The following is a 26,744-nucleotide window of genomic DNA, read 5'->3' as shown; positions in this document are numbered from 1 at the left end:
AAAAACCAATCCCTTTTACTATAGCAACAAAATATTTTTTTGAGATGCAATGCAGTTTATAATACCATGTAAATAATAATAAAACAATAATACAGAGCCTTTCTGTTGTTATCTGAAAGGAAAGCTGTACTTTGAAATTAAGTCACCAATGGCTAAAACAGAAGTTTTCTAAGGTGGTTTTTTTCTCCATTATGGAAAACTGAAGATTCAAAGTGGTTCCAAGAAATGATATAGATACCATGCAATAATTTATGTGTACCTTCAAAATATTTCAGAATTATTGTACTATATTCAAGGTTCCCTTTTTTTCCAACATACATAGCACATACACATACCCCCTTTTGTTTTAAGTGTAGAAAGATACATTCCAAAATGTTTATGGTGACTATATACCATAGGGTTGAATTTGGGTTTATGAACTTGGGACCTCATGCTTGAATGACTGATGTTTTGTCCACTGCACCACCACAATATTATCTTTTTTTTTAAATAACAAACATGTATTATTTTTATTAAATAATCAAAAAAGGGGGAAAGGGAGATGACAGTAGTATCTCCTCTTAGGGATATTGTAGAACTTGAATGAGATAACATTAAGTCCTTAACAGAATATTCAGCATATTATAAATAAGTTACAAATGATAGAGAGAATGAGTACGGTTATGCTTATGCTCCTTTAAATATTTCTCAGGATGCATGGCTTTCATTATCTGAGTAGACTAGAGTGACCTGAATCAAACCCAAGTTACTGCAATAATAGTTTCTTATCTATTCCATCTAAGTTTTCCCAGCTTTCTTACCAGGTCTATGGTTAAGTACATGTCTTCCACCTGCTTACAAGATGAAGTTTCAAACATCCTAAGCCTGACTTCAACTGAGCATTTCCTTTTACTTCCCATTTGCATTTTCCTACAACAAACATTTACTGAGGGAGTTTCATGTGTTTTATACTGTGGTAGAGACTGAAAAACAAATCAGTTACTAATTCTTCTAAGGAACTGATAGACTATTTGAGAGACATGTAAACAAATACAACATGAGTCATGAAATAAAATATAAATATAAGACCCAGAGGGAGCAGATGTGCATGGCAGATAATAGACAATATAACATGAACTCATGAGAGTTAAAATTTTAGTAGGGTTTGGAGAATGACTGTCAATAGCAAATGTCCACATATAATTTTTACTCAGTGCTTTATACCTTAGGGTGTTTTCTTATATCAACCAGTGTTGTAATTTAACTTAAAATAGGTTTGGGTTGGGGGCTGCTGCGGTGTATGAAAGGATTCACACTGGGAGCTGGGAGCTGGGAACTGGTTTAAACAATACAAGGTTTATTAGGGTGAAACAGGTAAAAGGCAAAATAAGCACTAGTCAAAGGTTAAAGTACGCTAGGTCTATAAAGTCTGAATATAGTTATCAAAAGTTTAGTCCCACAAGATAAACAATTATCAGCTCTGGTAAAGGTTTCTCATGGCTATAGAGGGGTCTAAAAGTTTAGCAGCTAGCAGAGTCACATGTGTTCAGTTCCCAGGAGAAGTGGCCATGGCGGATGAATGCCTGGAGCACCTCAACTGAGATGCTTCTGACCAGAAGAAGCAGCAGCCAAAGAGAGCAATGTGCTCAAAGTCCCTTGCTTTTATACATTCCCTTCTCTGAAGCACCTCCTTAGGGTGATGTCATTTGTATGTTAGTAGTCCCAAACTCCTATTGGGGTCACAACAACCAGTAAAATCTAGCAAAGTCTTACCTCCTTTTGCAATGCAATCTCATCAGTGCTAGCTCGGTATAAACTGTAAAACAAGACCACTTATGATTGACTTAAGTGTTATCCACTATCATTTAAAAAAGAGAGAAGCAGCTTTCAAATTTTCTGATCTAGGAAATCTTTACACGCTTAAAAATTATTTAAAAAAACACTTTGGCTTATTTTGGGTTATATATAAATAAATGATATTGTCTATTAGAAATTAAAACAGTAATTTAAGTCACTGCTAATCTCATCCAAAATAAGTCTGAAATCATTGCCCATAATACAACTTTAAAAACAAAAGTCTCTAAGCACTGAGGTTGTTGTACCTGCTGTCCCGGACACAGCATTTCCAAAAATTTTAACTTTTTATTGAAAGCTCAGACTTCACAATTGGCAACAAATATTATCATTGCTATTTTAAAATAACAGGCTCACTTTATTCATTTACCTGAGTTAGAATGTTTTTTCCGAGTAAAAGTATTATTTCAAGAGAGTGTGGTCTGTTTAGCTGGCAACTCAGCTATAAAAGTGTTTCTCTTAAGTTAACTTATCATACATAGTATGTAAACTATTTTATGTGTATGACCCATTTTGACACACAGAAAATTTTAGAAAGATATGTGATCAGGGTGGAGATTCAATAGCAGTAATAATTTGTACTGCTTCATCAAGGTATTTTTAAGTAAAACTAGCTTTTGCCCCTCCATTTTAAATGTAAGTGCATGTTGGAGAAGAATATAATTCACTGTTTATGCAACAGAACACATATCAACACAGAAAAAACAAAGGCAAGTAGTATCTAGTTTCCTTACAAAAAATGATTTATGACCTATTTTCAAATAGATGACAAACTCCAAAGTACAATGCACATTTTTTTGTCAATGAGGTGCTGGGTATCATACATTCATGACACCACTGAGTAGGCTCCCTATTTTCTATTCGTTAGTTTTAAGGCAGGAAAGAAAAATAGAAACAGAAAGGAGAGATACAACAGCATCACTCCAAGGAGCTCCCCCAGTGTTGGCCCTCATGCTCCCATGAGGTACCAGGGCTAAAACTCAGGATCCCATGCTCTGTAAGGTATGAATTTTACTGGCTGAGATATCTCCCAGTTCAATAAAAATCTTACTTGAATTTCAACATTAGTATTTAATAGACTTACGGGGAATACTGTCTTCTGCATAATAAACCCATAAATACTTAATAACTTTGACATGTCCCAAGTAAGTCATGTACAGTTGAGCCCAAAGGATAAGTATAGTCACAGTGATTTATGTTCTGAGAGTTGCTTCATGATCGTGGGACATTATTTCAACTGAGTCTCAAATTCTTCATCTTCTAAATGAGAATCACCTATCTTATAGCGTTGTTAGAAGAACTAAGTGAGATAATACATGCAAAGTGGCTTGTATAGTGAGATAGTACTGCTAGCGACAAAGATTTTAAAAAATACCTAATTTTTAAGTAGCACTTCAAATACAAAACCTAGATATGTCTGACAATCACAGAATCACAGATTTTGAAGAGATCACATAGATAATCTAATGCTAGCCCAGGTCGTTTTCCTGAATGCTCATATCACCCCACACTCAGACACGGAGATGGACCTTAGAGAAAATCAAAGCTTATGGCTTCAAATGGTTAAAAGAGCAAGTGAGAGTCAAAACTTGGTATTGAACCCAACTCTTATTCATAGCAATCTTGCTAAATTGATAACATCATTTCTTTTTGGTTAAGAAAGTAAACTTAGTTTCAGACTCATGGTTATGTGACATGTCCAAGCACTCACAGGCAGCAAATAACACTTCTTTAAGGTACAGAAGCTTCTCATTGTAAGTGTGGGATTCTACCAGATATAACTTAGAAAGCTATGTAAGAAAATGAAATTCACTTTGTGCAATCATTGATAATTATGTGCATCTGTATCTGAATAGAATAATAAACATGGGGAGTTGGGCAGTAGCACAATGGGTTAAGCGCAGGTGGCGCAAAGTGCCAAGACCAGCGTAAAGATCCCAGTTTGAGCCCCGGCTCCCCACCTGCAGAGGACTCACTTCACAGGTGGTGAAGCAGGTCTGCAGGTGTCTTTCTCTCCACCTCTCTTCCCCTCCTCTCTCCATTTCTCTCTGTCCTATCCAACAACGACGACATCAATAACAACAACAATAATAACTACATCAATAAAACAACAAGGGCAACAAAAATGGAATACATAAATTATTTTTAAAAAAGAATAATAAACATGATTATATGCTTACCATGACTAGATATGCCAACTGATAACCGCCAACAAGTTAGTGTTGTTATATTCAATTCAAACTAGTATTTCACTAATCTGAAGGATTTTTTAAAAAATAATTATTTTATTTATTCCCTTTTGTTGCCCTTGTTGTTTTATTGGTGTAGTTATTATTGTTGTCATCGTTGCTGGATAGGACAGAGAGACATGGAGAGAGGAGGGGGAAGACAGAGAGGGGGAGAGAAAGATAAGACACCTGCAGACCTGCTTCACCACTTGTGAAGCGACTCCCCTGCAGGAGAGAGGGGAGCCAGGGCTTGAACCCGGATCCTTACGCCGGTCCTTGCACTTTGCGCCACCTGCGCTTAGCCCGCTGCGCTACAGACCAACTTCCTGATCTAAAGGTTTTACAAATTTTGGCATTTTTAAAAAAGGCATCTTTCAATTTCAATTTCACTAGTTCACTGCAGAAAATGTTACCTTGGTACTGCGTGCAATTAACCTGGTGCACCACTGTCCCACCACCACAGAAAATGTCACTTTGGAAAACCTAAGCTCTTGTTGCTCAGATACTGCCACCATTAAGATATATATATATATATATATATATATATATATATATATATATATATATATATATATATATGTATGTATTTTTAAAACTGCCAGTGCTAAACAAAATAAGTGTAAAATGAAAATATATACCCAAAAAATAATTCTGCAATGTTAACACATCCTTCAGAGATAGGTTAATGTGCTATCATATTCTTCATTTAAATTAACAATTAGTCCAAAAAATGTCAATAAAGATAAATTTTAAGTAGTGTGTATTTGCTATTTCAATTTAACCTACAAAAATTTCTCATTATTTGTATTGTTTGCCATTCAACATGATGTCAGACCAAATCTATAGCTCATAATTGTAGTGACATGGAGTGAAACCAATTTTCCTTGATATAAAAATATATGGGGGAAGCAGGCAGTGCTATACCCATTACCAAGGACCTGGGTTTGAGCCCCAGGTCCCCTCCTACAGGAGGCTGATGCTTCACAAGTGACAAAGCATGTCTGTAGGTGTCTTTCTCACTCCCTCTCTATCACCTCCCTTCTCAATTTCTCTCTGTCCTATCCAAAGGAAGGAAGGAAGGAAGGAAGGAAGGAAGGAAGGAAGGGAGGGAGGAAGGAAGGAAGAAGGGAGGAAAGGAGGGAGGAAGGAAAAAAGGGAGGAAGGGAAGGAACGGGAAGGGGAAGGGGAAGGGGAAGGGGAAGGGGAAAAGCAAGGGTGGGGAATGGCCACTAGGAGCAGTGGATTCATAGAGCCTGCATGGAGCCCCAGTGATAATCCTGGTGGAAATAAATAAATGTGACCATTAATTAAGCATAATTTATAGAAAGCACTTAGGAGTGCATCTACCTTATAGGGGAAAGCTATTATTCTAACAATTTTTATTATATGCATCAAGTTTACCAAAGCCCTTCCTTATCCTTCAGTCTCTGAAGATCTGTACAAGTGGCTGAAGGGTCTTCTTCTCTTTTTTGATCCTACTTCCAATGCCCTACTACCTATAGCTGCCAATCCACTGACCTAAATAAACTCTGTGCCACCTACTTATTTCTGGTGCCCCAGAGCAAGTCCCTGCACTTCCTCTTATTATATTAATTCCCTGGTCAGAGAAAAGATTACACTCAATATTTATCAACTTATTTTCTGATAAATGCCATGTTAGTTCATGGCTAAAACTAAAAGACTTCAAGATGAACTCCCTTAAATGGGTCCTTGTTTTTAAGACCAATTATTTAAAAAAAGAAAAAAGGAAAGTTAATTTTTAAACTTACGATCAACTATGAAGAATTCATAAAAGGGATACCTCTACCAGCTGTTATCAGGCCTAGATTCCTATATCAGCTCAGCTATTTAATGCCTATAAATTCTTCTTCCACCCCTTTTGGTTAATAGTCTCCATTAAGCAACAGCACTTTATAGAAAAAGAAAGCAAAAACAACTGCAATCTACAGCTTTCTGTAGTACCTGAGAAAGCCAAGAGGAGGACAAGTGGCAAGTGGCCTGCAAAGTCAAGATGGTAGTGGGTCTCAACTGGAGGCCCTTCTCTGAGAAGCCTAGAACTACTATTCAGATCATCATTGAAAGGTTGCAGGCAAATACAACGTGCCAGATTCTTTGTATGTGCTATTTCCACTATCAGGGGAGGAAGCTAAGATTCACTGGAGCTACAGGACTTAATGAAGACCAAATTAGCTAGTAAGTGGTAGAGCCAGAGTCACAATAACAGCTCTGCCCTTTCATTAAATGGCATACAGTGAATTTAGTCCACAAAAGCATCTATCCTTAGGCCAAACAATAAAAAAGGCAAGTGCATGTTCACCAACACACTGGCCTAGTCAGATGGTTTTCCTTCTACCACTGGAAATAAGTGAAAGGCAATTTATTCTCTCTAAGTTGCAGCTACCCACTTACTCCTAATGTAAAAGAAAAGCAGTGTTTCCTAAAGTTAAATGTATAGGTAATGCTGGGGTATCATGCTTAAAACACAGGTTCTGATTCAGTGAATCTGGGCTGATATGTAAGATTCTATATTTCTAACAAACTTCTAAGCAATGATGAATATTCCTGTGCTTGAGTCATACTTAAAATAGATTAGATTGAGTGGTTTCCAAATATGACTGATCACCACAGTCATTTGAGAATCATTTTTGAATTATAGCTTCCTGGGCCCCTCCCTCTTGGACATTCAGTGGTGTCAAAGACTTCCTACCTCATCATTCTGTAATTCAAAGAAACATATAATTATTATTGACAATAAACACAACAAGCATTGACCAAAAACATGTCAGATGTCTCAGTGATTTAACTATGAACTTATCCTTCCCACTACCCTATATAGCTGGCATTATATCACTACCCTTCCCATTTTATACATATAGAAACCAACACACCCACACTGTTACTTGCCCAAGGTCAGTAGGTGAGTAGAAGAGGGGCTGAGACTTGAGTCAGTCTGATTCCAAAGTTTCCATGCTTTCACATAACACAGACCACAGCTTCCCACACCACCAATGCAAGGTCACAGACTTCTGTGACCAATGCAAGGTCACAGATTTCAACAGACACATTTGAGCAAGTAAATCCAAATGGGTCAGAGCAGATGTTTTGGAAAGGCTCTTATTCCTTAGATACTGCCATTTTTTAGATACTGCTAAACAAGATAACTTAGTTCTAGATCTGGAAATAAAAATGCCTGCAAAACAGAAACCTATGATTTTAAATATCTTAACTGGAATATAAGCTCATCTGAACACAAATTTAATTTTTTTTTTTTTTTGCCAACTCAAAAATCAGAAAAATTCAAAGAAACCTAATGTCCAATCCTAGTCATTTTTTTAAGGTTAAAAAAAATTCAGTGTTAGGAACTGAGAATGTTTTTCTCATCATTCATCTCTGAAGCAGATTCCAAATGAGAGTTCTTTATGTTTTATGCAATGGTTGTATTACTATTTGCAAGGGCAGGAGTCATTTGGATGCACGATTCTTTTACACTTGTTTTTCTTTTTTAATTAGACTCTCAGTCATACCAAAAGGAAACAACACATTTGTCCTTCACGGTAGCTATGAACACACACGCATATGTTCAGGACAACCATGAGAGCATGCAGTTTCCTTTCTGCTGCAAAAGCAACTGCTTTGATTTTTTCCCCAGGTTTTTTAAAATTAAAAAAGTGTTTTATTTATTTACACTTATCTATAGAAAAATAAGCATAAGAATCAGGCTTTAATAAGTCCTTTAACTGCACGCAGCACCGACAGAGGCATCATCCAAAGGAAACTATATATGCAAAATACGTGCAGGAATACCCTCACATACAAGGGGTACTGCTATTAAATAGGCTATATTTCTACAGCTAAGACTGCTCCCTTGTGAGATAAATAGGTCCTTGATAAACAAAGAGAATATTCTCCAAATTTAGCATGAGATAGATTTTTTAAAAGCAGGCACTAATGCACATCAGCACAATTTCACACAACCAACCTCTGCTTGAACTGGACTCCCCACACCTTACTGAAGGCACAATTCCCTGCATAGACTCCCACTCCTCCACCCCCCACATGCATCCAACTCCCCACCAACCTCACAGGGGTTCCTGGGCTGGTCCATGGAATCTGATGACATCACTCTCTCTTCCTTCCTGGAATTCTAAACCCTGCTGCTCTCCCCTTGCACACAGCTATCATCTCCATGGCAACCTCGCCTCCTCCTGCTTCCCTATTGGCTTCATGGAGCAGGATACACAAAAAGGTTTTCCGTTCTCCTCTTCCACCCACCCCACAAAAATGATGCTTTCAACAGGAACCTGAACTAAATTTAGCTACTTGGGATTCAGAGTCCTATGACTAAGAAAATACAGAAAAATGTCCTCCTTCCTATCTATATTCCAATCCCCTCAGGAGCTTGCCCCAAAGCAGCTGATTCTCCCTGGCCCCAACTCCAACCTAAGAAATAATATCTGGTGAACACTGAAAACAAGCTAGACTGCCCCACATAAATGATTGGCACAGAGAACATTCCCACAACTACCTCTCCTCCCAAAGGGGGTGGGGGAGTGGGAAGAAGAGAAGGACAAAATGAAAGTATGAATCAGTCAAAAAGACAGTAAGAACATTTCATATGCTGAGTTTTTTGCTGCTTGCTTCCATCCCAAGCTGAGAACTGGGAACACTATTCCTCTTAGAAGGCAGGCACTCTTTGCCATTCGCTTGATATTAGTTCCTTCAACAGAAGAAAAGTAGGAGAACGGAAGTAAACACTATATATTTCAATAGCCATGCACATAAGCGTGGAACCACAAATCTTGGCTCTAATTTTACATTACAGGGATCAATCCACTATATAAATTGGTACAAGACCTCACATACTTAATCTACATAGCAGTTTCCATGCAGAGATATTTTTAAGAATAAATGACATTAGTGTAAAATGGTTTAAGTGTCTATGCCAAAGGAACTAAATAGAGAGCAAATTTGCATCATTAGTTAAATTCCTGTGGGTCTTAACAAAAATTAATAATCACCAAAGGAAGAACATGAATTTCCAGAAATGTATCCTGTTATGATCACATTTGTACATATGCATTTGTATTTGCACTTGTATTGAATTATACAATAATCAATTCCCCAAATTACCTACTTTTAATGAAATTCAGCCATATTTCCTTCATCATCTGCCAATCAATTTTTCACTAGAATTCCATTTTGGAGGTGACCCCCACTTAGTCCAAACTCTAACTTTGAAATTACAGCTCACTCTCCCTAAATGATAACTGATTATGAACTAGGGCTGTTTCCCAGTTCAGCTACCCATTTCCTATTCTAGATAAGTAATTTTTTCCTCAGAGCCATCTTTGCTAGCTGAACATTGAGTCAGCCTGGTAGCTATGTCCTACAGAACTCCAAAGGACAAGGCAACAACCGTAACCAAACAGGAAAGGCTCCAAGCAGGTCAGAGCCTTGCAGTGTGAAAGGGAGTGGATTAAAATAAGACAAACCTGGGAAAACTTTATTTTTGATTTGCAGTTCAAAGACTCAGCTGCAGAGCACCAATCAGAGATGGGGTACCCCCCAACACAGTGGACAGACACGAAAGGAAAAGGATTTAACTTCATGAGAATTAGTCATTTGCCAAAATAGAATTTAAACAATGTGGGACATTTAATGAAGTCAGAGTGCTCCAACTGATTAACACACAGGCATCTAGAATAACCTTCACAACCACTGTGGAAAATAGCAAAGGATACAGCATTTCCTAATAAACAACTGGAAGTCACATGGGCATTAGGAAGAAGGGAGGGGAGGAGTTTAATGTGATTAGTCCATCTCTAAAATATGTACTTTCTTTTATTTCAGCTGTGTGGACTCCCCACAAGTTACTCCTTGTGTGAAACCATTCCTATGTAGACCACTGGTTGTATGGTTCTACAGACTATGATGAGATCTTTACTGCAAGACCTTCTGGACATTCTCAAAGACAAATAGAAAGTGATTCACCTTATTCTATGATGGGAATAAAGCAGCTTCCAAGCTTGTCCATCAAATCATTTATGGTTGTTATCTTTATGAATCTCATTAACAATGACGTGGATAAAGTGGGCTGATACTAACAAAACTCTATTTACCTACTCCTTTCACTCATATGTTTGTTTGTTAAAGGGTTTTATGAGTTGTTCCAATGACCAAGATTTTATAACTTAAACTTTTTCACAGCCAAGATTCTAGCCCAAATCTGTTTGGACTCCCAAGTATGTGCTTTTTCTACTTGGCTTTTCATTTACAGACAGCTGGTATTGAAAAGAAATATTCAGAAAATGATTTTGCATCTTTACTTTCCTATGTCATCGATAAATTCCAGGTTACTTGATATCAAGGTCAAACTCACACTTTTATTTTCTTTTTTGGTTACTGTCAGGACTTCACCACTCCTAGTCAACTTCTTCAGATGGAGAAAAATGAGTAGAGAGGAGTAAGGAGAGAGGAGAGCGATCATAACACTAGAGCTTCCCTTGGTGCCTTAGTAACACCATGTGGCAGTCATACCTGGGTCACATGCGTAGCAAAGCAGGCACCCTCCCAGGCAAGCTACCTTACTGGTTGAGGAAGTCATACTTCTTATATACCAGTAACAGGCACTCTAAACTCTAAGCAGGTACTCAATACTTAGTATTCTAATCCTATATTTTAAACTCGAGGACAAATGGCAATGGTTCTACCCGGATCTTTTAAAATTATAATTGGCTTGCGAAATTACATGCTGGAGTGAAATGACAAAACTTCAGATAACATTTCTGGAAATTAATTTTATAATACTTGAGATGAACAAAATCACTGTCACACTGCCTACACTGGTGAAGTCCTAAAGCCTACACAGTCACAGCTGCTGGTTTTAACCCACACACCAACTCTACTGTAGGTAGAACCTATACACTGGATTTATGATTTTTATATCCTACATACAGAACCAGAGCATTTCAAAGTATTCCTCCAGGGACTCCACTAAAATTAAATCAGCTGATTAGAGGAACATAATAATGAGGCCAAGGTCATGTGTGTGATATCCATATGAACCAGTTAACATCACTCCAACTGCCAGAATACGCAGTGTTATAAACACTCACCCTTGATTTTGAGAAATTAATACCAACTTTTTCTGAAAAATAATTTGAAAGAGGACATCAATGAATGTTAAAAATTATAACTGACTTAGTCTTTGGAAAATAGCTAATATTTTTCAAAAGTAAATTTGAGATTTGTTCATCATTTCTTTCACCATGTACTGAACAACATACCTACCACATGCCAATAGGATGTCTCATCAGGCTAGCACTGAAGGATAGTCACGTGTGAAATGTGACAACGAAAAAGGTGTATAAGTGTATAAGAGAGTACACAATACTTTTTTTTTTTCCCCCATAAAAAGCTCCCAGAGGCCATGGAGGTAAAGGAAGCAGGTAAGTACATTTCAGAAAGAGAGAATGAGACTTAGGTATGGTGGCTTGGTAGGGCTCTTAGCAAGTCAACTTGCACGGACCAGGTCATAGCTTGTTCCCTGGCACTACATACACTGAAGCAGTAATCTGGGGCCTCTCACACACATAAAAAAACAAGTAGAAGGTATGGCCAAGAGACATGGCAACTCAAGAGAACTTTTAAGTATCTTACTAAGGCCACGCTGAAAATTGAGAGATCTGGCTAGAACCCACACATTGGATTTATGATTTCTAGATGCTACATACAGAACTAGAGCATTTCCTTATTTAGGTTCAGTTTTCCTAAAATGCTTTATTTTGTGTTAGACTATCATAGGGTTGGGAGCAATAATACTGTAAGAATAAAGACCAGATTGGGGGGCGCACCTAGCTGAGCACACATGTTACGATGCACAAGGACCCAGGTTCGAGCCCCTGATACCTACCTGCTGGGGGAAAGCTTCAGGAGTGGTGAAGCAGGGCTGCAGGTGTCTCTCTGTTTCTCTCCCTATCTCCCCCATCCCTCTCGATTTCTGGCTGTCTCTAGCCAATAAAGATAATTAAAATAAATATAGAAATAAATAAAACAAAAAAGATCAGATGGGGTATACTTCTGAAAATGAAGCATTCACTAGTTAATAACCTTCACTTAGTAAAAAGATTGTGATTTAAAAAAAAAAATCCAAATTATTGTCCTATGTGGCTGAGCTCACAGAACTAGTTTAAAAAGATAACCAGTGAATAGTGTGCATCAATTTTATTTCCTGTGGCTCTTTGAGACTCTTACTATATAGAACTTGCTGAAATGCTAATTAAGATTAATGAATGAACCATCTTAGGGCTGGCAAGATAAGATAGCTCACCTGGATAGTGGGACCGTTTAGTTAAGCACACAACCCAGATCAGAGCTAACTCCCATGCAAGCAAGCTTCAGTGTAGTACTACTGTTCTAACTCTATCTCCCTCTCCCTCCCCCTCTCCCTCTCTCTCTGAAAAAAAGAAAAAATCAGTTCAGAGCAAGGAATCCCCAGACCATAATAGAAAAGAAGCATTTGCATGACCACACAACACCCTAACATATAAACACATAAATGGATGTACACAGTCACACCCTATCAGCTTTGATAGGCAAAAAGTCAGTACATATATGAGAAGAGGTAACTATCTTATCAATTGTGCAATCATAGGACAAAAGCAGACAAAGAAAATATTAAATATGAAATGATGAATTTCCAGAGTGAACCCATCCACGTCACCAGCACCTAGTATGTTCACCTAGGTAAAAGTAACAGAATGATATAAGCACTCTAGAAACCTAACTAGTGTCTGTGTGATGTTACTCCCACCAGCTTACAACAAAGATTTGAGCACCACAGATTTATTCTGCCTGTTTTTGAACTTTATATAAATGAAATCACACATTAGGTCCTGACTTTTTTTTTTCATTCTAAAATATATTCACAAAATTAACCCATTTGTTGAGAATAGCAATGGTTCATTCATTGCCATTACTGTGAAATATTCTATTTTGTAAGTGTCTTGTAAGTTGAGAAACACTTTAATGTTAAAAGGCATTTGCTATGTCTAGCTGAACTCACTAAAAATGCCTACATACATAACTTTTGGTACACATAACCTATACATTTCTATTGGAATCACTAGCCATAAGGTACACTTATGTTCATTCAGGTAATGTCCACTGCAGTTCTCAAAGGTTGCACCAATTTACAACCCCACTAGCAGCATGGTTGTTCTTGATGTCAGTTCCTGGTGAACAGTCTCACAAACATTTCATAAAGTTTGTTTTTTTCATTTTAGTCATTCTTTAGTTAGTGTAGCAGATTCTCACTATGATTACTTACTTGACCCTGATGACTAGTGGTGTCGATCACTTCCTGGGCACTAGTATATCATCTTTTGTGAAGCATCTATTTAATGTTTTTTCCCCCTCCAGGGTTACCACTGAGACTCAGTGCCACACTATGAATCCACTGCTCCTGGCAGCCTTTTTTCCATTAATGTTGTTGCTTTTATTATTGTTGGATAGGACAGAGAGAAATTGAAAGAGCAGGGGAGGACAAAGATGGGGAGAGAAAGACAGACAGCAGCAGACCTGCTTCACCACTTGTGAAGCAACCTCCCTGCAGGGACTCGAACCTGCATCTTTGTACTTCGGGCTATGTGCACTTAACCCCATATGCTACTGCCTGGCCCCACACCTATTTAGATCTTTTGCCCGCTGTTTTTTTTTTTAAACTGAGATGTTCACAAACTGTTTTACAGAATGTCTTTTATTGATTGATTTATAAGAGTTATTTATAAAATCTGAATAGTAACTTGATAGCTATACTGCAAAAGCATCTTTTATTCCATGGTTTACAGTTCATGAATTATTTAAGATCATATTAAATTAAATCATCAAGCAGTTCTTCTGTGCCCAGGACTGTCAGGTGTCGCTCCAAGATAAAAAAATGGGAAGGTCGATTCTGGAATAAGAGGGTAAGAGGGTTGAAAGACAGACTACTCATTATAACAATTTAGGTGAGCAGTGTTTTTAAAGCAAGTTAAGCCACTGAATTTTCTCTAAGACATGCAGGAAAGGAAAGAGCAGAACAGTCTGCTAATTTTAGATGTAGATGTGAATCAGATGCATCAGGGCATGAGTTTCTGGATCTTAGGAACATTTTCTGAAATAAAGTAGAATCTACTAGCAGAACTTAATGAATGTTCCCAAGATAAGGACGTTTACAGATTACAGGATGAAAAGGAAAGAAGTCAACAGAATCAAAACATTTTTATCAGGAAATTTTCAGTCAGTACTCTAATCGAAAGTCATGGCTTAATCAGCTATGCACTATGCTCTCCAATGGGAACCATTAATTCCTCATTGTATTTATTCATTCATTCAACAAACTTATGAAATATATAGTTGCTATGGCCCTAGATTCAATAACAATGTGTATAGTGGCAATCCTTGCTCTGGTAAAGTTTAGTCAAATTAGGGGACAAAGATATTACACCAAGTAAATAAGCAAACAGCATAACAAAAAAAAAAGAAAGAAAATCAAGTTTATATATAAATTATATCTCTGGTGAAGTCTACAGAGCCCATGAGAATGAATCAGTTCCTGAACAGTATCACCAGTAAAAAAAAAACCTCTTTCCACCTGGGCAGGAGCACCCAAGGAGTTGGTCAAATTGAAGCTTGTGTCAAAGCATTGCAGGTTTGCTTCCTTGGCAACAATGGCACATAGAATCTAAGTGCAAATACCTTGCTACTGTAACCAGGTTTAAAGTCACTCCCAAATGGACTCCTTGGCACACAGAAAGGGCCAATGATACTCACTTTATAATGTAAATAAACTATTCTCATGCACAATACTCTGAACTCTTCAGAAGAGATACAGAGAAAGAAAACAAACAAACAAACAAAAACAGCAAAGAGTTGTAGCTTCAAATTGGCTCAAATGGTGGAGCATCGGATTTTCATGCCTGAGGTTCCTGGCTGGATCCCTGGCACTGCATGCACCATAGTGATGCTCTGGTTCATTTCTCTCTCCTCTCTGTCTCATGTGAAAGTCCCTCCAACATATATAATAAATAAATAAATGCCCACCTGCAGGAGGAAATCTTCACAAAGAGTGAAGCAGTGCTGCAGGTGTCTCTGTTTCTCAACCTAACTACTACTTTCCCCCCTCTCAATTTCTGTCTCTATCCAATAATAAATAAATATTTTAAAATAATAAATAAATAAAAATAAACAGTTTTTCAAATTTGCTTTACATTCTCGTGGTCTCAATACTCACTTTCAACAAATATCTCTCAGGTCTGGGGGGGGGGGTGTACCTCTGACATCATCCATTATTCTCCATCCTCTTTCTCCCAATCCCACAAGGAATAAGGAGGAGTCTATTAAATATATATTGATAGGAGGAACAGTGCTACAATCTCACATGTGCACTGCTCTACCACTCCCAGGCCAACATTTGTATTTTCTTATTTCAGAGAGAAACAGAGGGGAGAGATGCCTCAGCACTGCTCCTCCATTCATAGCACTCCCCTACGACACTGGGGTTCTAACCTGGGGCCTTCTAAGGCAGGTACTCCACTGAGTAAGCTATCACTTGGTGTCTTGTTTTATTTTAACCAGAGCACTATTCAACTCAGGCTTATGGTGGTGCAGGGGATTGATCCTGAAACTTTTGGTGCTTCAGGCATGAGAGTCTCTACATAACCATTATGCTAGCTACCCCCTGCCCTATCTCCTGGTTCTTATGTGAATTTTTCAGTGTTTCCTGAAAACAAATGGAGAAGACAATAGAGTGAAAAAAGAGACTAAAATGGGGAGGTAAGCCAGGCAAGAGAAAAACGCAGTTCACACAATGAGAACAAGATGGCTGCTCTGGAGCTGCTGAGCAGCAGGGCTGTTTCTGATTAGGTGAGCACAATTGCAGAGCTGCACAGGAAGTGCTCAGGGGGCCCATGTGGTTAGTCCCATAGCAAACACAGTGAAACCTTTGTACTGCAGAATGGCCCATCTGGAATCAGTTAGGACCAGACTTCTGACAGCAGTTTCCTTTTTTTTTTCCTTAAAAAAAAGGGGGGGTTGGGGGGAAGGAAAGTCTCAAATCACTAAGCTGAGTTTTCCCGCCTAGAACTTTCTCATTCCTCCATCTCCACACCTCCCCCTTCAGAGCACATTCACCCATCTGCTGTTAAGGGGGTCACTACAAAGACCCATAAAGAACAAAATATATTCAGAGAACTAGCTAGCATTCTCCCCAGATCCAGGAACTACCAGAAAATCACAGCAGCTGTGAAACTGGGAATTACATATTTTTTTAAAGTTATCTTTTAGAAATTTAAAGTGTTCTACTTTTTTTCTTTATGCATTTAAATTTAACATATCCTTGATAAAAACTTTCTCATTTTGCTCTATCTTCCAAATCTGGCAAAAAGTAGAAAAGAAAAACTTCAGGACACTTCTTTTAGAATCCAAATTAATTTTTTTCTCTCTACTCACATTTCTAAGTTAAACTGCCAGCATTAATTTTTGCAACAAATAGATTTCTACTGATGCTTTCTATAGTGAAGAAGGAAGGGCAGGGGAGGAGAAGTAGTATTAGTTTTAGTATTAGTATTAGTACTAGTATTAGTATTATTCTCTAGTATGGTAAATGCCTAGAACTAAGACTTGAGAAACCTGGTTCTACTGGTCTTAATTAGTCATGTGACCAGGAATACTATTTGTAATCTTTCTGAGTCTCTTATGTTTTCATAAGAGTCTTTTATGTTTTCGTAAAATGAGGGAGTGAGGTAAATGTTCTAAGATTATTCCCAGTATCACTATGCTCTCAAACTTCAGACATCTAACAAAATATGACCAGTCTCTACTTACCTAGGACACACTGTAAGGTTAAGTTTGCTATTGCTCTCAAAGATGATATAAAAAGAAGTTACACATGTGATGGAGGAGAATGGTTAGAATAGGTCCACTAATAAGCAGTGAAGCAGTACTACAGGTGTTTCTCTTTCTCTCTCTTCTCTATCTCCCTCTTCTCTCTCAATTTCTTTCTGTCCTATCAAAATAAGAGAGGGTATGGTGAGAAGGAATGGCAGCTGGGAGCATTGGATTCATAGTGCAGGTGACAACCCTGGAGTAAATAAATAAATATTGATAGAACCAGAAATTGCCCTATCATTAGGAAGTTTATAATCTGTAAGAGAAACAGAAATGTCAAACACATCGTAGTTCAAGACTTGATAACGATAAGGTAATAAAATGTTGTGAACGTCTTTCTTGTACCTCATTCTCTTCTCCCTTCTATTAAACTGTTAAAAAGGATCTAATAAATATGAAAATTATTAGGTCCTGGAACAGAATGGCAGAAGACCTAGTAGGGGGTATATTGTTGTGTGGAAAACAGAAATGTTATTCATGTACCAACTATTGTATTTACTGTCGACTGTTAAAACATTAACCCCCCAATAAAGAAATTAAAAAATATATATATATATGAAAATTGCATTTCATCATGAGATTTAAAGGCTGACATTACAAACTATCTAAACTTAGCAAATGGTTTAAAAATGTTAAGTAAGTAGCTTATACTCAAAGTGTGTGGGGGTGGGTGAGTAGAGATAGATCACCCCCTAACCTATAGCTATCAATAGTACAAGAGCACTAAAAAACTATCTCAACAGTTTTATCAAGACAACCAGGAACCACTTCTTGGCTCTGAACTGTAGGAATTAAGGACTAGTCAAGCAAGTAAAACATTTGCAATTCAGACTGTTGGTTGTCCAGTCTCACTGTCAGGGACAACAGAATGTCAGGGCTAACTGTAGACTGTGGCTTTTGGCAAGAAATGTATATACCACACAATACCTGCCTTTATCTCAGGTCAATGTGACTGATGTTTCACTAACTAAAACTGGACAAACAAGGCTGCAGTTCTTAGATGCCCAGTTGGTCATTTCATATATGGAAGTAGAGGAAAAACATTACTATAAGGCTGTGACTTCTTTCCTGAATCTCATATTTGAAGTACTCTTAAGGATAAGAGGAGTCCTTTCCCTAGGATACTGTGGAGGGTATCCCATTCTGGGTAAGCTCCTTACAGATGTATTATCTCCAGTGAATTAAACTTTCTTCCTCTCTAAACTGGCAAGACTTCAAACACATTCAGAGAGAAGAAACTATGACATGGAGTTCCAGAAACATCAGAGTCACATTTCCTCCTAGAACCTGGAGAGATATAGGAGGCAAATCCAAAGGGCCTGGGCCACTCTCTAAACTTGAATATATTTCAAGTTAGGTAGAGGGAACTTGGCAGCTCAGTTGACTTCCAAACCAGCCCTGAACAAAACCACATTAGATTCTTCTTGGCAAACAGCAATAGAGGAGGCCAATGAAAACGTGTGACCCTGCCAAAAAAAGTACAGCCCTTTCCTTAAAGGAAAAATGTTTCAAGGTTGGGGGTGGGGGGTGTGTGTGTGTGTGTGTGTGTGTGTGTGTGTGTGTGTGTGTGTGTGTGTGTGTGTGTGTGTGTGTGTGTGGGGTGTGTGTACAGTTTCTTACATTTTCTGAATTTCTACCTTCAGATAAGTCTATTTCTATAAATTCCTTTTCCTCCATTTGTTCTTTATAGTGACACCAGTAGTGCTGGAGAGTAGAACAAAAAACAGGTTAGGTATAAATAAGCCTGTACACCTGAAACCCAAGTTATGTTATAAATCAATATGACTTCAAAGTGGCTAGCCTAGCTCAGTACCTGATTTAGCCTAGGAAACTAGTAAAATAATTACTATCAGGTTTTTACAGATATTTCCTGTCACCATTCTCTCTTAAATCAAAAGCAATTCCAAGTCCAGTAAATCCAAACCTTGGGAGTCAGAATTTTCATAGCTAACTGTAGCCAGAAAATTCCTCTATGGTCTCTATTGTCTTTAATATCCTTTTCCCTTTCAATGTCAAGAATCAAACTCTGCTGTGCCAAAATGCATTCTCACTTGACTTCTAGTGTTTTCTATTTAACCCAAGACATATATTCCAACTTGATTTTTGGTCACTCTTACCAGTTCAATCACTGGTCCTGTTGTCAACCCTTTTGTTTTACTGCTGACAAATATTAAGTAGATTCAAGAATATTTATAAATGATGTAAAGTATATAAAAATGACAAAATCCAGCTTGAAATTCTAGTTTTCCCTGTTCCTCTGATTCTCATATGCTGCTGAAGCCCTTCTTCACAAATGCTCTAGAGGATCTTAAGTCCCAGTTCTGCCACCTCATGACCCATATAATAAATCACATCTCCTCTCTAAGACTCTTTCTTAGAAATGAAAAGGTCAAACATGGTTGGCTAATGTTTATCTCAACACTTTCAATGTATTTCATGTCAAATCCCAGCCTCCTCTTTCATGCTCCTTTACTTTTAAATTTAGACAGTTCTAGTAACCAGTCTACCACCTCTGAATTGTTACCTCTCAAAGACTCTAGCTACCACCACCACACTCTTATCTTGTTCTAAGTCCTTCCTGATTTTTTTCAAAAAGTAACATTCAGTTACAAGGGGGTGGGGTGGGGGGAATATGCAATTCAACTAGGTCTTCTAAGATTACACCTCACTGCAAACCTAAATTTATACTTTAACAAGTACTTCTGTTGGGTACTCACAGCAAAAAGGCTATATGGAAAGCTCCAAAGAATCCAATTTAATATTTATTTTAAGTACTAAAGAAGTTATGCTTATACTTTTATTTATTTTTTTCATTTTTCCCCATTTTGTTGGCCTGTTGTCATTACTGTTATTGTTGCCATTGATATTGCTGTTGTTGGATAGTACAGAGAGAAATCTAGAGAGGAGGGGAGACGGAGAGGGGGATAGAAAGATAGATACCTGCAGACCTGCTTCACCGCCTGTGAAGTGACACCCCTGCAGTTGGGGAGCTGGGGGCTCAAATTGGAATCCTTAAGCTGGTCCTTGAGCTTTGCACCATGTGCGCTTAACCTGCTGAGCTACCGCCCAACTGCCTACGCTTATACTTTTAAAATAAGAACAGAATGGAAAAAAGCATTTGCAAACACACAAAGGACTGATAACAAAAATCCGATGGCCTTTCATATCCAGTTTTCACATTCACGGATTCAACCACTCAGAAACTGTGTACTATGTAACTAGGCCTACAGTGGTTGCTTCTGTACTGAACATGCAGGCTTTTTTCTTGTCCTTACTCCCTAAACAATAGAGCATAACAAGTATTTACAAAGCATGCTAAGCAATCTAGAGATGATTTAAGATTGAGGTTGGGGATTTCACCAGAATTCTGCCCTCCATAACTCTGGCAAGCTGAAGAAAGCTGAGTCCAGGGAAATGTCCCCAGGAAGGAAGTAGGTAAGTTATATACAAATACTACACCATTTTCTATAAAGAATTTGACCATCCAAGGATTTTGATATTCAAAGGGGCCCAATCCACCACAGGTACTGAGGAACACTGTATAAAAAGAACTCTCTGGGAGTTGGGCAGTAGTGTAGCGGGTTAGGCGCACATGGTGCAAAGCACAAGGACTGGTGTAAGGATCCTGGTTCGAGCCCCCGGCTCCCCATCTGCAGGGCAGTCGCTTTACAGGCGGTGAAGCAGGTCTACAGGTCTACAGGTGTCTATCTTTCTCTCCCCCTCTCTGCTGTCCCCTCCTCTCTCCATTTCTTTCTGTCCTATCTAACAATGACATCAATAACAACAATGATAACTACAACAATAATTAAAAACAAAAAAACAAGGGCAGCAAAAGGGAAAATAAATATTGAAAAATTTTTTTAATAAAAGAATTCTGAGCTTATGGAAAGAACGAAGAACTTGAGTATAAAGAAATGAGTAAAATGTTTTACAGACATAGCATCAAAGAGATGTGGAAGGCAAACACACAAATGAAAAACTGCTCAAAGCCATTAGTATTTTAACAAAACAGGGATTAAAGCTACAAGAGAAACCATTATAAACCTATTGAAATGGTAAAGACCTTTTTCATAAACTGACAATGTTATGCAAACAGGGAGGTTACTCAGCAAGCAGAGTGCAGGGCTTGCACATTTGAGTCTCCAGGATGAGTTTTTCTACATAAAATTTATACCTCAGTAAGAAAAAACAAAACATAGCACTCCGTTTAAAAGAGAATAGTCTCCTTCCCCTTCTATCAGAGACATTAACACAGCAGCTAAGCACACAAATGGGTGGCAATGAGTTATTATGAAGCCCAATGGCCAAGGACACAGCCTGATGGGGGTGTACAGTAGGACTATGAGAAAAGTTGGGGTACAGTGGACAGGCTGGATGGGCCAGAGGACCTAATAGCTGAGGCTCCCAGTCCATGAAGAGTAGACAGAAGAGTGTTAGTGTACTGTTACAGGTTACACTGTGAAAATAAGTAGAGTAAATATACTGAGGGAAAACCTCAAGTTTCTCTCTAATCAAGAATATAATTTCATGATTGAAAAGAGGGGTCCTGGGATACTTCACTTAGTAGAGCACACACCTTGCCATGGACACAGTCCAGGTTTGAGTCCCATCACCGCGTGGGAGTGCCATGAAACCATGGAAAGTTCCAGTACTGTAGTGTCTCTTCCTCCCCCCCCCCCCGAAGTAAAAAAAGAATGAAAAAGCTGGCTCAAGAGGATGTAAAATCACGCATTCACCAGGCCTCAGTGTCACAAAAGAAAAATGTGCTCATTTCAGCAGCACATATACTAAAATTGCAAAGATATAGAGAAGATTAGTATGGCCCCTGTGCAAGGATGGCATGTGAATTCATGAAGATTTCCATGTTTTTAACTGAGTGCCAGCTCCTCATGGGGCGCGAGCGCTTCCACACTACGATCATCATCTCTGGCATTATGCTATTCCACTGCAGAATACTGTGCCCCAGTATGGTTCCGTAGCCCCCATGTCCACTTGGTCCATTCCAAATTATATTCCTCCATGAGGATAATTTCTGGAACCATCCATTCCACCCCGGTTCCATGGCTGCCAGTTCTTAGCAACATAGCCCCACCAGATATTCGTCGGGATGCGGCATCATCTAAGTTCATTTCCCACGTCTACGCTCGACCAGACCTGCCAATATATGCGGATATCTTCGCCCACCCTGTCCAACGCTTGACGTCTCGTCACCCAATCTGGTCCCCTATGCCTACACTGAACTTCTCTGTTCCAGTCTCTTGGAAACAGAGTTGGCAGTCAGCTGAGGTAAAGAACAAACACCTCATCACAGACCCCTGCAAGCGTCAACCCGGCTTTGACCTAGCACGTTATGATTGGGCCCTCCTCAATCGCTATCGAACAGGCCATGGCCGGTGCGCTGCTATTTTCCATCGCTGGGGAGCCAGAGACGACCCGAACTGCCCCTGCGGCTACAGACAGACTATGACTCACATAGTCAACGACTGCCACCTCTCCAGATTCAAAGGGGGTCTCGAAACTTGACATCAGGCTCAACCTGACGCTGTTGACTGGCTATGGAAGAAGGGCAAATGCTAGAAGAAGAAGAAACTGAGTTTGAAGTATTGCACCAAAGTAAAAAAGGTCTGGGGAAGGGGGAGAGTAGATTTTCAGCTCTATTGTAGGGAAGTGGGGGTAGGGACACAGACCTTTGGTGGTGGGAATGGTATTAATATATACTATTAACTAACAGTTTTATAAACTTTAATCAAAATGAAAAGGGGAAAACAGATTGAATGTCTTGAGCTTCCAAAAGTATAAAATTCAGTTCTGAGTATATTTCCTTTAATCTAAGCACTTAAAGTTTTAAATTAATTAACACTGAATTCTAACACTGGGCTTAAATAGTTAATATATTTCTAATAATAATTTTTTGAAATACTAAATCACTTTTAATCTTAGACCAGGGAGACCAGAAGCAACCTGTCCTGTCAGTGTATATATAATATAGCTATTTGTAAATAGCATTAAATGAAATAAATCATGGTTAAGTCTTGTATGGTACAATAAATCCCAACCATGAGATCTTCACAAGAAACCAAGTTCCCAAATAACTTGGTTATAATAATAATTATCTATTACTTTCTTAAACTCTAAGACAGCAAGGAACCTTCCTCATTCTCAATAGAATCTCTCTATATAGAATATAGAGAGAAATCGAATATAGAAATAGTATTTCTCCCAGTTCTGGAACCTCTGGGGTTTTGCTCATTTTCCTGCACACTTCTGTAGATCCATACCATTTGATACTACATCTGCTGATCTCAACCAAATCAGTGCAACCAGTGCCCCTTGATATGTGTCACTTCAGACTGTATTCAGAGATACCAGGCCTGGGATGTCAACCCTCCCGCTCCATTACTCTGGTGAGATCTTACCTAGCTCATAGGACTCCTTAGTTCCATTTCAAGTGGAGCATTTCCTAACAAATCTACAGAACCTAGATACATATCAGGGCCCAAGGGATAGGGCACATGTGCATAAGTATCCATAAGTTAGGGGAAAATACGTACCTTAAAGTAAAAGTGTGCAGTAGTCTGCAGTGACTTAATTAGTGCAGCAAGCAAGTAGAACGACCTAAAAGGGGGGGGGGGGGGGTCAGGTGGTGGCACACCCAGTTGAGTGCACATTACAATGCACAAGGACCTGGGTTCAAGGCCCAAGCCCTAGGGGGAAAGCTTTGCAAGAGGTGAAGCAGTGCTGCAGGTGTCTCTCTGACTCGCTCCTTCTTCCCTCTCCATTTCTGGCTGTTTCCATCCAATAAATAAATATAAAGATAATTTAAAATTCTAAAAAAAAAAAGAAAAAGAAAAAATGACAGCCTTTAAAAAAAAGGACCTAAAAACACAAAGTACTTAATTATATACTTTCTATTTGGACCTAGATACCCTCATCAACTTCCTATTTCACTTCCCTCAATCACTCTAAATCTAACCTTGTCAGATAAAGTAGAAACTACAAAATCTGGATAAAGGCAAGAGACTGCCACACTTTAATGATCGCCCATTTGGACACTATCAAGCTCATCGCATCATCCAGGGCCCTAGTCAGGGAATCTTTGGCTTCCCACAAGATATGATGGGCCTAGACCTCTAGCAGATCCCTCTCTCCACTGTCATCTCCTCCATCAGGAACAACATCATAAATATCATAAACCCTATTGTGGGCCTCTACAGGAGCTTGCTCTAAATGTAAAACAACAATGGTAGAAACTGCCCCACTCTCCAAAAAAGGAGGCTAGCCCAACATACTCTGCCACTCAAGGAAGACTAGTCCTAAAATGACTGCAGCCTAGATAGGGGGCCTAGGTCAGATCAATGGGATTTACAGTTAATGGCATTTGTATAATTTTTTGCCATATTTGGGAGCTACTTTCTGCTCTGATCCAGTTTTCTAGTCCTATTCTCAACTCTGACACCATCTTCCTAGACAATACTTTTAGCCCACCTGCATATTAGCTATTAGGCTCCGGCAAAAATCAGTAAAGTCATGGGCCCCTTGGAATATATCTAAAATAGACTTCCGAGGTCTTCTAGCACGAAGACCTCAAATCTGCTCTATTCTTACCTTTAGGTTCCTGATTATTGGGGTCAGATGATAGTGCAAATGGTTGAGTGCAAATGTTATAATGTACAAGGTTCCTGATTATTAAAAATTTGTTCTGCTTTATGCCTTAATGCTATTAAGCCACCAAGTTGCAGATGCCATTGATGCCAGCCTGACCTCCCTGGGAAGACACATCAATGTGTCCTGGAACCCCACCTCTCCAGAACCATGCCCCACTAGTGAAAAAGAGAAATAGGTTGGAGATATGGATCAACCTGTCAACACCCATGACCAGCAGAGAAGCAATTATAGAAGCCAGACCTTCCACCTTCTGCACCCCATAAAGATCTTTAATCGATACCCCCAGAGGGATAAAAAATAGGGAGCCTTCCAATGGAAGAGATGGGATAGGGAACTCTGGTGGTGGGACTTATATAAAATTGTACCCCTCTTATCGTACAATCTTGTTAATCATTATTAAATCATTAATAAAAAATTCATTAATTAAAAAAAATTATATGTTAGCTGGATTTAAGATGAAGTTATTGGTATGAGCTAATATAAAATGCATAGCATTGGGGAGTCAGGCGGTAGCACACTGGATTAAGCGCACATGGCACAAAGCACAAGGACTGGTGTAAGGACCTGCTTCGAGCCCCGGGCTCCCCACCTGCAGAGGAGTTGCTTTACAAGCGGTGGAGCAGGTCTACAGTTCTATCTTTCTCTCCCCCTCTCTGTCTTCCCCTCCTCTCTCCATTTCTCTCTGTCCTATCCAAAAATGATGACATCAATAACAATAAAACAACAAGGACAACAAAAGGGAAAATAAATAAATATTTTAAAAAAATTTTTAAAGCATAACATTCACATACATGTATATACATATGTATCAGACCCAAACAGAAATACACCAGTATTTAGGGTGAACATGTGTGTGTGTGTGTGTGTGTGTGTGTGTGTGTGTGTGTGTTTCTCAGCTCTATCTGCTGACAGCCTGGAGATAATGACATCCCAGTAGCTAAGTCTGTACCCAGCATAAAGAATTTAGCTTCTAATTTCTGTTTTCCATGTAAAGGAACCAGACCTGTTTTAAAATAACTGACTCCAATTCTAGAGCAAGAAAAGCATTAGATAAGCAAAAGGTAAGCTTTAAAAATCTTCTTGTGCCTGAAAGTCAAGAAATGTCCTATGAATAATAAGGGAAGGTAAATAGGACAAAGGAGCCAAAGGCATATTCCACTGACTACACAGGAGGTAGCCTGTGGATCAATAACTGAGTAATTCTAGAAATGGATATCAACCAGGGGCTAGGTGGTGACACACCTAGTTGAGCACACATTACAATGTGCAAGGAGTTGGGTTCAAGGACCTAGTCCCTACCAGCATGGAGGGAGCTTTGCAAGTGGTGAAACAGCATTGCAGGTGTCTCTATGTCTCTCTCCCTCTCCACCATCCCCTTATCTCTTGATTTCTGGCTGTCTCTATCCAATAAAGATAATACAAATTTTAAAAAATAGATTATAAACCATCCAGTAAAATGGGGGCCCATGAGTTCATACCATCAGAAATAAATAAATGACATGGCAAAACTCCTCCTTACAGTTGAGAAGCAGCCAGTGGGTACAAGTGGACTGATAAAAGAGAGACCCATCATTGGGCGCCAACCACAGAAAGGGTTGGTTTAGGGAGGAGCTACCTGTGGGCGTCTGGTGAGGAGCAGGGTAGTGATAAAGTCTCAGAACATCTTCCCACAAAACAATAATCCTTCACAAAAGGGGAGGATAACTTTACGAGGAGGGGAGGAATCTGGCAAAAACCAATTGAGCCAGGAGATCTAGACAAACAGCCGTGGGGGGGAGGGGGCAGGGGGAAGGCCCCCAACATCTCCCATGAAATTGCTGTTCTGAAGAAACAGGTAAATCTGGACCTGTACACTTTGATTATGAATGCCATTCATGAAGGAGATACTGTTTCAGACTGAGGAGGATGAGGAAACAAGGAACTAAATGCAGCACATATTCTGAGAGAGGATCCTGGGTCAAAAAGGAGAAAGGGGCACAGCAAAGGCAACAGGCCTAATGTAAGTAGGGTCCATCCATAATGTGCCCACACTGATTCTGTGATCTGGACAGCTGTATACTGATTGTGTACAAAAGTCCTATTTTGGAGAAA

The 26,744-nt window shown here is 38.9% G+C and overlaps 1 protein-coding gene, 1 long non-coding RNA gene and 1 other non-coding gene across 25 annotated transcripts in view; 2 read left to right on the top strand and 1 right to left on the bottom strand.

Annotated features, from left to right (window-relative positions):
* The window catches only part of RBFOX2 (RNA binding fox-1 homolog 2), a 301,357-nt gene that overhangs the window by 213,597 nt on the left and 61,016 nt on the right, over positions 1-26,744 (bottom strand). The window contains exon 1 of one of the 23 annotated variants that reach the window (XM_060190083.1): positions 8,140-8,219. The exons of the other annotated variants lie outside the window; for them this stretch is intronic. Coding sequence (XP_060046066.1) covers positions 8,140-8,181 — 42 coding nt within the window. The 5' untranslated portion in view covers positions 8,182-8,219. Of the gene's footprint in view, positions 1-8,139; positions 8,220-26,744 lie in introns of those variants that run through there. 23 annotated transcript variants of the gene reach the window in all.
* LOC132538420 (U6 spliceosomal RNA) lies at positions 21,752-21,858 on the top strand. Its single transcript, XR_009549788.1, has one exon. It is a non-coding gene; the product is annotated as a U6 spliceosomal RNA (small nuclear RNA).
* Positions 22,548-26,744, top strand: part of LOC132538118 (uncharacterized) — a 138,698-nt gene continuing 134,501 nt past the window's right edge. Inside the window, exon 1 of the long non-coding RNA XR_009549524.1 lies at positions 22,548-22,581. This is a non-coding gene — a long non-coding RNA (uncharacterized LOC132538118). The remainder of the gene's footprint in view (positions 22,582-26,744) is intronic.

Source organism: Erinaceus europaeus, chromosome 4 (assembly GCF_950295315.1).
Source record: "Erinaceus europaeus chromosome 4, mEriEur2.1, whole genome shotgun sequence".
NCBI classification, from domain to species: domain Eukaryota; kingdom Metazoa; phylum Chordata; class Mammalia; order Eulipotyphla; family Erinaceidae; genus Erinaceus; species Erinaceus europaeus.
Note: the sequence above shows the minus strand (reverse complement) of the source record. Positions and strands in the feature narration are given on the sequence as shown.